Source organism: Cryptomeria japonica, chromosome 4 (assembly GCF_030272615.1).
Source record: "Cryptomeria japonica chromosome 4, Sugi_1.0, whole genome shotgun sequence".
Classification (NCBI taxonomy): Eukaryota; Viridiplantae; Streptophyta; class Pinopsida; order Cupressales; family Cupressaceae; genus Cryptomeria; species Cryptomeria japonica.
The window spans coordinates 83,637,546-83,651,465 of NC_081408.1; the positions used below are offsets into that span (position 1 = coordinate 83,637,546).

Here is a 13,920-nt window from a genome sequence, read left to right on the forward strand (position 1 = left end):
ACAATGGACACCCAAGTCCACCTAAGAAGACTATCGACTAATTACTTTTTTTTGTCATTACCAAATGCAAAAATTCCCAAAACATTCAACATTTACACTTCGGTTGTCGCAACAACAAACTAAAGTAACCCTGCACATTGGCAATGATCGCTCCTAAAATGTGAGGTGCATTATTATCTTCTTGGTAGGCTAGAGGCAATTTGTACATGCAAACAACTTAACTGAACACGATGTATGCATCTTTGAGCATCATAGTAAAAGTACTTTTCAAGTTCATATCTTCCTTATACAAAACAAAGGTACATGGAACGCATTGGTTTAGGTTGCTTCTAAATACTTCAATGCCTTTACAATTCATTAAAGTTCCTACATATCTTCAAAATCTAATCAACTCAATGTTTCCATATGCTTGCAAGGTAGTCCACATGTTGGTCATGTGAGGCCAAGTTGTTTGCGCTACTTTTGTATGCTTTTGACATGTACTGCTCTGGATCTTGCAAGTTTTTGTTTGCTTGACATTATAGGCTCGACACAAACTCGAATATACAATTACTACTATTATCTATAATGTTTATTAAATAATCTTACCAAACAATATAAAACATATGTTGTTTCTTATTTTCATCTTTATAATACCTCTTTCATTTTATAATCTTTCTAAAACAAGAAAAACTTTACAACATTATAGTTTTGACTCCTTGTACTATCTTGATGATAAATTGTAATACATGTTTTGTAAGAATTAAATAAATTTCTTGATTTTTCTCACAATTCCTATGTGTTGTTCTTTTATGCATGCTTCTTTCTCAAACTTAATATATTAATTTGCCATTGACTATATTTATATTGGTCACAACAACTGGATACATTGACATCTTGTTACATTGAAGGTAGATGAAAATCCCTTTGAATCATTTTTGTTGATTCTAACTCTACCCAAAGTTTGCTCAACTGCATTGTTGTTGCATCTGAAATTCCATGCACCCCTACGGTTACTCCTCCCTCACTTTATTCAATGTAAAAAAAAGTTTGTACTCATTTTTGTTGCTTTCTTTCTTCCATTCTAGGTGTATGTTAAGTAAAGCTCCAAACCCCAGTTTTGGAATTAACCGAGTAATGAAAGAAAGTACTTGCAAGTAGTTGTAAATGAAAGACTGAATTGTAAATCGCCTCAAGGGAGGTTGTGGTAGCAATGTTGATAGAAATGCTTACGTGGAATTGTATGTTGGAATCATTCTCCTCTTCAATGGTTGAATCCTTGACTTGAATGCAACACCCAGCCTTGAAGGGAGACTTGAGAATGCTCAATGCTGGAAAAACAATGTTTGAATGCTTGAATGCTTGAATGCTTGAGTGCTTGAATGCTTGAGTGCTTGAATGCTTGAATCTATCCAACTTCGACCTCTCCAACTTATGCAAATGAGAGGACAAATGCCCCCTTAAATACATGTTAGTGGATCAGAATTTCGTCATGGGCCGACATCGGGGAAGTATCCAGCCTGATGCACAACCAACATTGCAACCCTAGTAAGGGTCATGCCCCAAAATAGGGCAGGGATGAGGGTGCCACGCCCCTGCCCTAACCCACCCCTTTCTCCAGGGCAGAGTGCGAACGGGGTGAGGAATATATATATATATATATATATATATATATATATATATATATATATATATATATGTATGTATGTATGTATGTATGTATGTATGTATGTATGTATGTATGTATGTATGTATGTATGTATGTATGTATGTATGTATGTATGTATGTATGTATGTATGTATATCAATGCTGGAAAAAAAATGTTTGAATGCTTGAATGCTTGAGTGCTTGAGTGCTTGAATGCTTGAATCTATCCAACTTCGACCTCTCCAACTTATGTATGTATGTATATACATACATACATACATACGTATATATGTATATATGTATGTATGTATGTATATCAATGCTGGAAAAAAAATGTTTGAATGCTTGAATGCTTGAGTGCTTGAGTGCTTGAATCTATCCAACTTCGACCTCTCCAACTTATGCAAATGCGAGGACAAATGCCCCCTTAAAAACATGTTAGTGGATCAGAATTTCGTCATGGGCCGACATTGGGGAAGTATCCAGCCTGATGCACAACCAACAATGCAACCCTAGTAAGGGTCCTACCCCAAAATAGGGCAGGGACGAGGGTGCCACGCCCCTGCCCTACCCCTTTCTCTAGGGCAGAGTGCGGACGGGGTGAGGAAAATAAATAAATATATATGTGTGTGTGTGTGTGTGTATGCATGTATGTATATACATACATACATACATATATATACATACATACGTATGTATGTATGTATATATATGTATGTATGTATGTATGTATGTATGTATGTATATATATATATGTATACACATATACATATATATATGTATACATGTATACATGTATATGTATGTATACATACATATACACATGTATATGTATACATACATATACATGTATATATGTATATACATGTATATGTATGTATACATATACATGTGTATATGTATGTATACATACATATACATGTATATATGTATATTCATACATATATACATCTATACATCTATACATATATATACATGTATATGTATGTATATACATGTATACATGTATATGTATTTATATACATATACATGTATACATGTATATGTATTTATATACATATACATGTATTTCTATATCTATATACATGTATACATGTATATATGTATGTATATACATATATACATGTATACATCTATACATACACACACACACATATGTGTGTGTGTGTGTCTATATATATATATACATATATGTATATATATATACATATATGTATATATATATATATACATATATGTATATATATATATATATACATATATGTATATATATATATATATATGTATATATATATGTACATACACATACACATACACATACACATACACATACACATACACATACACATACACATACACATACACATACACATTGTTGCCCCATATTTGGCATACCTAAAATTTTGAACTTCAAATTGGTCTTGATGTTTTCAATGAAGACCCAAATATGTGTCTGTGCGTAATGAGTGAGCACGTGATCCAAAGTTGTTGTTAGTCAAAATATGAAAAATGGATGAGTTTTTAAAATTACAAATAACTGAGGGAAATCATTTGATAGACATGTTCTAAGCATCATTTTGTGTCATGTGGCTAATTTTTGCCTGAACCCGGTTCACAGTTTGCTATATTTTAAACTTTCAAATTTTGATGTCCCTCACTCTCAAATAATTAAAATCCCTCATCCTAGGTATTGTCATGAGGAATAAATGATCATTTTTTCTCATTTCCCTACCATCAACTTGTGTTTCAAAATTTAGAGCCTAACTCCTTACCATTTAAAAGTTATGGCCATTTTTCTTAAGTTTGAGCATTAAATTTAAAATATTTAAATTATTTTTCAAAAATAATTTAATAATTTAAATTGTTTTAATATTGTGGTCGTTTGAGGGAGAAAGATATCTAAAAACATCATTATTTTCATTTCCCCTTTGTTCTCCTTCGTGGTCAATGGTTTCTGGAGGTCAAGATCATAGTCTTTGAAAGAAATGGTTAAGGATGCTCCATTTTCGAGCATTCTTAACCCATATTTATAACCTAAAAAAGAAAAGGTTAAGAATGCTCCAAAATGGAGCATCTCTAACCTCTTAACCTTGTGTGGACCCCCTTTGCATAAAAAAAGTTAGAAATGCTCCGTTTTGGAGCATTCTTAACCTTCTTCACAAGAGATATAAAAAAATGCTCAAATGAAATGCAATCTCATGGCATTACACAGTATGAAAAATGTGAAAGCGAAGACAACATGGTAAATAATGCAAATTTAATCCTACAAGTTTTTCTACCATCCATCCCATCCTTACAAAAACGAGAGCTTATGAACAGGTTATGGACATTCATCAAAGCTTAGAAGGATAAAGGAATTTCATTGGGTGTTGTAGTTGAAATTGCTCTAGTAGATGTGACTGCAAAACGTGAGAATATAGCGTACCGTGAGAAGTTTGACAGAATACCGCAATTGCAATTATCCAAGCATAGACAATGCACGAGAGGTGTTTACCATAGTGCTTCAAAGAGACGTCATCTCGAGGAATGAAGTGAAAATATTGCAGGATGTACATATTGCAATTGGCGGATGTAAAGCCAAATTCCGTACTATAAATTTCTTTGTAAAGTTGATATGCACGCATTACACCGAGGACGTGGCAGGCAGAATATGGAAGCACAGACAATGCACATGAGTTGTTTGATATAATGTGTGCATGATAATTGTTTGACATAATGCATGTTGCAATTGGCGGATGTAAGGCCGAATTACACAACCTTTAAATGGGAGCTTTTGATCAACGAATGGAGATTCATCAAAGCATAAAGATAGAGAGATTTCATCAGGTGTTTTCGTTGCAGCTACTATGGTGACATGAATACAAATCTTGGAATCCTAGCCAAAGCCGAGAATTTCTTGGAATCGTGTGTTTGTATGACTGCAAACCATGGAAGCATAACAAAGGTACAACTACTTTGAGAGACATGACTGCAAATCGTAGAGGCATGATAAAGCCGTTGCAACTGTTGATTGTAAATCGTGAAGCTCAACAAAAGTTGAAACTGCTTTGACCGATATGTTCGCAAAATGTTAAAGCATAGATAGTGCAGTGAACTGGTTGACAAATATCTCAAATTAATGATTGCATCTCACGACATGCCATGATTGAAGAGATACACATCGTGGAAGCACAGGCAATACACGTGAAGTGTTTGACAAAATGTTGCAGAATGCAAATCATGGGACATCGCCAATACACATATACATGTCGTGTTTGACAAATGCAGATTATGGTAGCAAATACAATACACATGAAGTGTGAAGCATAGCCAATGTTGTGAAGTGTTTGAGAGAATTTCGTGTACTGCAAAAGGTGGAAACATAGACAATGTGATGAATGGGAAGTTAGTGGATGCTATTAAAGTGTTTGACCAAATCAAAGAAACGTGATCTCATGGAATGCCATGATTGCAGGATATGCACAAAATGGATTTCTTGAAAACTCTATAGAAAATTTCAAGATAATACAATTAGCAAGTGTAAAGCCTAATTCTACATCATTCTCTATGCCCACGCAAGAATGGGAGACTTAGAACAAGTTAAGAACATCCTTCAAAGCATATTGATTAATAGATTTTCGTTGGATATTAAAGATGGCAATGCTATGATAGAAATGCATGTAAAAGACGGTATTGCGAAATGTTTAATAATGTTCTTCAAAGAGATGCCAGTTAATGGACTGCAACATTGCTGGAAAGAGAATGAAATAAGTTTGTTGAAAAGGATTAAAAAAAAAACTCTCACATAAATGCAATTTGCACTTGCCTAAGCCAAAATCTACCACATATGCTGACATCTTTTTGGCCTTACTAATATAGAAGCTTATTAACATTGTATGGTCATCGAATGAAGTATAAAAGATAAAGTGAATTTTTGTCAGATATTTAACTTACAAATGCTTTGGTAGATACAAATGCAAATATGTTCGCATAGACAAGGAACATGAAAGCTTTTCAAACGCACAAAAGGATGCCATCTCAAGGAATGAAATGACATGATTGTAGCATATGCATAGAATTGGGTTAGTTGACATAAAACCTTGAAGAGATGTTACCTCATGGACCGCAATGAGTGTAGTGAGTGCACAAAATGGATTTTGCAAAGGAAGCTCTCAAAATCATTGAATTAATGTAGCTCGACATTGTAAGCTTTGTTTGTGCGGTGGATGAGAGTTGTAGATGTTCTAGTCACATAAACTATAATATTTATGTAATTGATCAGTGAAATCATAAGCAATTCTTTGACAAAAAGAATCGAAAGGATGTTATGTCTGGAAATGCTAGGCTGTATAACTCTAAGGAAGTGTGAGTGACATGAAGGATGTGATATGATGGCCAAATTTCTCAAAGAGAATTAACAAATATGCAAGGCGACCATGAAGGATATCTAGCTAATGCAGTTGGAATGCATGTCTTTGGAGGACGAATGACTACTTTATTTTGATGATCAATGCACTAACGTATGAACATGTTGTGATTTCAAATGGTGAGACGATGACAGCTACAAATGAAGTGGATGAAGATGGAAAAGTACCTCAACATAACTCATGACTCAGTTCTTCATCCATATTACAAGTTTGAACTTTAATTTTTCTAAAAGTGACTTATGTTACTCATTGTAGCTAATGGTTAGAAAGTGGACCTTATTCACACAAAAGTGAAGTAGTTTTTAACTAAGCTCCTTTTGCATAAAAATGAGTTAGTTATTAACCTATCCAAAGCTAGTTACTAAAGTGGTTATTCTAGGAAGCCTATAAATGCAAGGCTATTTCATTTGTAAAGGGGGAATTTGACGGGGGGAAACTCTACAGAATTTTGTAGAGAAACTAAATGAGAACTTTTGATGTTCATATATTTGTACTAAGGGGTCTTTGAACTTGTATGTTTTCAAAAAAGAATAATGAAGAATGCATTGAGTTCATGTGTCTTGAATGTATTCACGAGTTATCGTTACTAATTTCTCGTATGTTGAATTAGTAATCCCTTCAAGTATTGGTGAAATCTATCGATGAAACACATCATTTCATGGTATCTTGACTTGCATGCGCTAGTACAAACTATCTCTTCGTATGTCAAGGTTTATTGTACTTATTTCATCATCGTTGCATGACTAACCTATTTGGTGGTAACCCCTTTTGTAATTGTTATCATTTATGGAATCCTACTTGGTATTCGTATGTCTTCTAATAGGGTTTCTGTTATTAATCTTGTTTAAGTTCTATGTTTTCTCCTTTATGTACTTTCAGGTTAAAAGTACACAAAAATCCTAAATACCCCTATCATATGAGGGAGTTGTCCCTCTCAAACGCAGAGGAAGATTGTGGTTTTACCACAATCTCTCCAACTGTTGGAATGTTCATCACTGCTCATCAGGCAAACAGGGTCAGTTTTGGATAAACGACTGCAGTGACAAATCTATTTACCAACACGCATATACATACACATACACATATATATACACATACATATATGTGTATGTGTATGTGTATATATATATATACATACATATAAGTGTGTGTGTATACATATATACATACATATATATATATATATACATATATGTACGTGTGTATACATATATACATACATATATGTATATACATATATGTATATATATATACATATATGTATGTATATATGTATACACACACACTTATATGTATGTATATATGTATACACACACACTTATATGTATGTATATATGTATACACACACTTATATGTATGTATATATGTATACACGTGTGTGTGTATACATACATACATACATACATACATACATACATACATATATATATATATATATATATATATATATATATATATATATATATATATATATATATATATATATATATATAAGTGTTTGTGTGTATACATATATACATACATATATGTATGTATATACATATATATACATGTACATGGACATATATATGTACATGTATATATATGTATATACATATATGTACATGTATGTATATATACATATATATGTATATCTTTATATATATACATACATATATGTATATATGTAGATATATATGTGTATATGTATGTATATGTATGTATATGTATATACATATATATACATAAATATATGTATGTATACATATACATATATATACAGACATGTATGTATGTATGTATATACATATACATATATATGTATGTATATGTGTGTATATATATGTATATATAAATATATACATACATACATATATACACACACATGTACATACATATATGTATGTATATATGTATATACAATGTACACACACACACACACATGTATGTATGAATGCATGTATGTATATGTATGCATGTATGTATATATGTACACACACACACACATAATATATACACACCCTTAACAAACACTATGCGTTAACATACATAATGTGTTAACAAAGAATGTGCGTTAACAAATAGTATGCATTAACAAACATAATGTGTTAACAAATATTATGCGTTAACAAACATAATGCGTCAATTTTTAGAGGAGAGATCTAATATTTTAACACTATGCATTAACAAATATAATGTGTTAACAAACATTATGCATTAACAAACATAATGCGTCAATTTTTAGAGGAGAGATCCAATATTTTGTTCAAATTACGTATATGTTTGCTAACTCACCAATAAGGCTACAAGTTGTATATTTTGCTTTCTTTAATTTCAAATTTCTATGTTTGATTGGAATGTTTTAAATAAGGTTACAAGTTGTATATTTTGCCATCTTTAATTTCAAATTTATCCTCTTAGATGCTTTGATGTAATGCTAATGTTTTCCCATCGTAGGGTGACATTGAAGAAGAAGCAACAAAGATGTCAGACAAGAACAAGAATTTTGTGACATTGAAGAAGAAAGTGAGACTTTTCATGTTAGCAAAGATGTCAGACAAGAATAGGAAGGTTGTGACATTGACGTAAGATAACTGAAAAGAGAATTGTACACAACATTCCTCTCTCTCTCTCTCTCTCTATATATATATATATATATATATATATATATTTATATCTTTGCCACTCTATCTCACCATCTATATTCCTCTATATCTCTCCCTCTCCCTCTCCCTCTCCCGCATCCTTTATATCTTTATCTCTCAATATCTCTCCGTGTGTTTATCTCTCTCGCTACCTCTATCTCTCTATCTTCCTCTCTTCCTCTATCTTCATATCTACCTCTATTTTCCTCCCCCCCTCCTTCTCTAGACATGTCTCTATCTCTCTATATTTCTCTTCCTATACTTGTATTTCTATATCTCTTTCCCTCTTTCCCTATTTGTCTGAATCTCTTCATATTTCTTCTCCCGCATTCCCCTCTATCTAGATATCTTGATCTCTACCTCTCTAAGTCTCTTTATATATCACTTCTTATCTTTATCTAAATATATTTAAACCAATGAATGCAATTGATATTGAGCTACATGACACATTTTCCTCTTTTAGTTTAATAAAAAATCAAATCAAATATTTCTTCATTCCAACATATGATACACAAAAAAAACATTAGAAGGGTGTGAGGTTTTATTGATGCTAGCAAGAATTGACCTCAAATGGTATCGTTATTCAAGAATGTATAATCAAAAGAGTATCTACACAATCATAGGTTTCTATGTGAAATGAAGGAAAATCAAGTATGGGTAAAAAGAAAACAATGGCATAGTGTAATTGAAGACTTCCATAGATGAGAAACAAGTGCAACCTCTATCCCCTAGCCCTCTATCTCTCTCCATATATTTCTATATCTTTCCCTATCCCTCTCCATCTCCATATTTCCCTTTATCTATATATCATCCTCTCCCTCTCTCCCCTCTCTCGCTCTCTCCCCTCTCTCTCCCTCTCTCCCCTCTCTACCCATGTCTCTCCCTCCCCCCCCTCTTTCTCTTCCCATACATCCATATATATTCCTCTCTCTCTCTCTCTCTCTATATATATATATATATATATCACTCCATCTCAGGTCATCTATACCTCTCTGTATCTCTCTCTATCCCTCCTCCTTCCTCTAAAATTCTCTCTGTCTCTCTCCCTCCCTCTCTTCCTCTTCCACTCTCTCTATCTTTATCTCTTCCTATACTTATCCCATTTCTCTAACTATTTCTTGCTCTCTACCTCTCTTCCTCACCCTTTATATCTACCTCTAAATTTCAATTAGCCCCCTCTCTCTTCCCAGACCTCTCTCTATATATATATCCATTTGCCTCTTCATCTCTACCTCTCCACATTTATTCTTCCATCTCTTCCACTATGTCTATTTCATTATATCTCCATCTCTCTACCCCTATGTACATCCCTCTTTCAACATCTCTCTATATACAACTTCCTATCTCTACCTTTATATTTCTATCTTCCATCTCATTCTCTCCCTATCTATGATCTTCATATAATTTATTTATCCCTCTCTCATCTCTCTATCTTTACCTTTCCCTCTCCTCTCTCTCCATAACATTCCCCTTCTCCATCTCTATCTTTGTCATCCTCTCTCTCAGCATCCTTTAATGGTTTAATAACTAAGCCCTTAAAGCTACAACTCAAAGATTACGCATCTATACTAAGTAGCTATCAGACTCATTATGTAGGTTCATTTAACTTATCAACTCAGGGACGTGAACTTGAAATGGGTCAACACTATATGTGCACTAAGACTCTGTTGTGGCCATCACGACTTAAGAAAAGAACAATATTGGAATTGAAATTTTGTAAATAACTAATGAAGAAAGCTGAACTTTAGATTAACAACTAATTTGAACATGCAAATCTTAGACTAACACAAGTTACAGGAATGAAATTCCAAACAAACAAACAAACATGAAACTACTCTACCCGCTTTGGCTGCAGGAACAAACATATAGCAGAGTTTTGTGGCTGCAGGAACTGTCAACTGCTGGAACGATACTAACCACTGAATGAAGAATAACCATTGAGCTAACTGAACATAGTTCTCACCAAGTGGGCCCCCTTGAGTGAGACTTCCAAGATTAACACAAGTGCTGAAAAATCATAATGTCATTTTATTCATCAAAACAAAAGTACATAAGATATGATGACATGCTCTTAAACTGTATTCCAAAGCTGAAAGTAAACTTAAAACATCAGAATGTTCAACCTCCTACGAGAGATCATCTGAACATTATGTATAGAAGAAAAACTACCAACTATCCTAACTAACTGGGGGACCAACTCTAGAACATAAAGAGGGCACCATTTATTAAAAGCATAAAAGAGGAAAGGAAAGCTCATGCATGCGCTTAGCCAAGTTAGATAGGACTTCCTCAACGGAGATACAACGCAACATGCCCCTAAATAGACTCAATTGATTGTACACGATTAATTAAGAGGATAGTTACAACATTAAGTAGAGAAAGCTCCTCTACGTTGGTTATTCCTTGACTTCTTCAACAATCGGCCAATTGATAAGAGTCCCGCTCCTTGTTGCAATCTTCATCATAACACCACTTTCTTAGTACAGACTTGCAAAACACATTAGCACACACAAACAACCACATTTTTCAAATCATCTTGAAACAACATTCTTTTAAACACATGCACATTTAATAGATAATTACATAGCATATGCATTAGTATCATGGATTGTTTCAAGGTTATACTTAAGCCTAAAAGGTAATAGTTTCTAAAGAAATAGCATAGTAAACAATGATATCACAATCTCAAAGTCTAAAGTATCATCATGAACAACATAATAAATCCTTAGAAAATAGGACTATAAACTTGTCTCATCATTCTCTACCTATATTCCCTATCTATATCTCCTTAAACCGCCTCTCTCTTTTGTCCTTTACTCATCTATCTCTTTCTATCCATGTTTTTCTCTACCTCTATCTCCCTTTCTCTCTATCTCTTTCCCTGTCCTCTCTATCGCTACATCACCCACTATCCATCTCTCTCTCTCTCTCTATTTATCTCTTCATCTCTACCACTCTCCCTTTCTCTTTCTATGTATCTCTTTCTCTCCTCATATTCTCATATATCTCTATATCTTGGTTCTCTCTCTCTCTCCCTCTCTCTCTCTCTCACTCACTTGATTTCTCTCTCTTTATCTCACTTGATTTCTCTCTCCCTCTTTCAATCTTTGTTTGTCTATCTCTAATTATCTATTTATTTATCTCTGTCTCTTCTCTCCCTCTCTGCTTTCTATATCTTATTTATATCTCTCTATCACTCTATCTCATAATATCTCTCTCTCTTTATCTATCCCTACCCCAGCCCAACCCCCCCCCCCTCTCTCTCTCTTCATCTTTATATCTACCTTCTTCTCTTCCTCTATATCTCTAGACATGTCTCTAACTCTTTATCCATCCTTCTCTCCTCCTCTCCCTCTCCCTTTTCCATATTTAGAGGTCTTAAATTCCAATTTTCCTCTCTATCTCTATCTCCTTAGCCCTCCCCTCTCTCTATATCTTTCAATCTCCCCCCTCTATTTCTCCCTCTTTTTATCTATATCTCACACTCACTCTCACTCCTTGTTGCGAATATAACATGATCCTATTCATAATGGATCCTAATTATCCTCCTAATTTTGAGTTTTTTTACCAATCATGTTTTGATCCTATAAGTGGATGCATAGTTGATATAATATCTATCACTTCTCCATAAAAATTTTTGTTGAACAAACAACATCGGTTTCTAAATGAGTTACCTATTAAAGTCATCTACTACACAAATGTATGCAAAAAAATAGAATAAAATATGTCCTAATTGACCTTGCGCCCCTGGCTACCCATTGCACACAAAAGTGCAATTGCTAGTTTTAAACTTTACGTTTAAAAAAAAAAAAAGATAGATTTACACGCCCTCGCATATCTTTTGAGATCCCAACAAATTAATGTTTTTAACCCAAGCTTTATTTTCACTGCAGGTTGTGAATGAAGAATATTTCTGCCTTGAATTCCATTACCATGCCCGTTTGGAGCACTTTTCTCCCCGCAAGCTGCGGATAGAAGATATTTGTCGCTTTTAAAGGAGTCTGATGAAACTTTTTGGTTGCAGTTATGTTATCGGGGTGGAAAATATGGCGTTACATTTTGGCTCGACTTAGATTAAAGGTATGCGGGTGTTTTTTTTCCTTTGTTGGCTTTTTTTATTTTCATGGCCTGGTTGAGTTTTTAAGATTTCTCTGCTAGCTTAAATATTAGGGTAAAAATTCTTATATTTTATTTTATTCTCGAGTTGTTAGCTGCCATTAGAATGGTGTTAATTAGTCTGCCTTTATACTATTTTCTTCAGGTTTTGTAATTTGAGGGATTAGTATGAAGCAAAGTATGAAGCAAATGATTGTTTCTGCGTGAAAGGACTTAAAGAAACATGGCCGGCAGAAGATGCATTGATCTGTTTCATAAGTTAGACCATATTTCTAAAATGCCATCCATTTTACCTTATTCCAATACTCAGCTAGCCCCTGTCCAAAATTTGATGGGGATGTACACCCAACCCAGAATCAGATTAGGAGGGAATGCGAATTACATAGTACAATATATGAGTTCGAAGATATCGGCAAGGTTAATGCAGGTGCACCAAGTGCTCGAAGAAGCTCAAGCACGAGCTGAACATGCAAATGAACCGGTGCCAAAACTGACTTTAGGTATGTTACATAACTTGAGTTCACAGTATTTTTTTTGGGTATGATTGAGATTTCAATCTTCTAGTATGTTCTTAGATTTCCATTTTAGACATCACTTCGGGGGGTTTGGACCCGACTCTCCACAATGATAGCTCAATGATTTAATCAATTAAGCTCAACCCCTTTGACTATCTTGCCGCTTGAGTTTTATGAGGCAGCAAATTTTCTTTGTAACTTGGTATATTTTATAATGTGGCACAATAAAATTTTCATATTTGCATGCATTAATTTTTTAATGCAATATAGTTTTTCGTGTACTTTGACCCTTATAAACTGGTAGGAAAATTAAAGCAAGCAAGATAAAATTCACTCCTTTATCATCCATCGTAGAAAAGCTTAGTGATGAGCTCATCTGACTGGATTATATTATAATTGAATACCTAAGGTGATACAAAAATGCTGGTAGGTTCAATAAGGTGAAATTTAGCCGAAGCTTGGAAGTTTGAAAAGTGTTGGAAGAGGCTCAAAACTAATAAGGAAACACATATGGTTAAGTTTGGGAAACACTGATTAGTTTGGGACCTTGTCTATGGTTCGTCTTGGAAACAACTGTATATAAGATTGACTCCTATTAAGAGCAAAAGCTAACTTCAACACTTGAGAAAAGG

At 33.8% G+C, this 13,920-nt stretch overlaps 1 protein-coding gene across 3 annotated transcripts in view; it reads left to right on the forward strand.

Annotated features, from left to right (window-relative positions):
• Window positions 1-12,486: 12,486 nt before the first annotated feature.
• LOC131037054 (uncharacterized) overlaps window positions 12,487-13,920 on the forward strand; it is a 49,102-nt gene continuing 47,668 nt past the window's right edge. Inside the window, exons 1-2 of one of the 3 annotated variants that reach the window (XM_057969091.2) lie at window positions 12,487-12,737; window positions 12,919-13,273. In XM_057969091.2, the coding sequence (XP_057825074.1) occupies window positions 12,997-13,273 (277 nt within the window). In that variant the 5' untranslated portion in view covers window positions 12,487-12,737; window positions 12,919-12,996. The remainder of the gene's footprint in view (window positions 12,738-12,918; window positions 13,274-13,920) is intronic. The other 2 variants (XM_057969090.2, XM_057969089.2) reach the window with 2 other exon arrangements.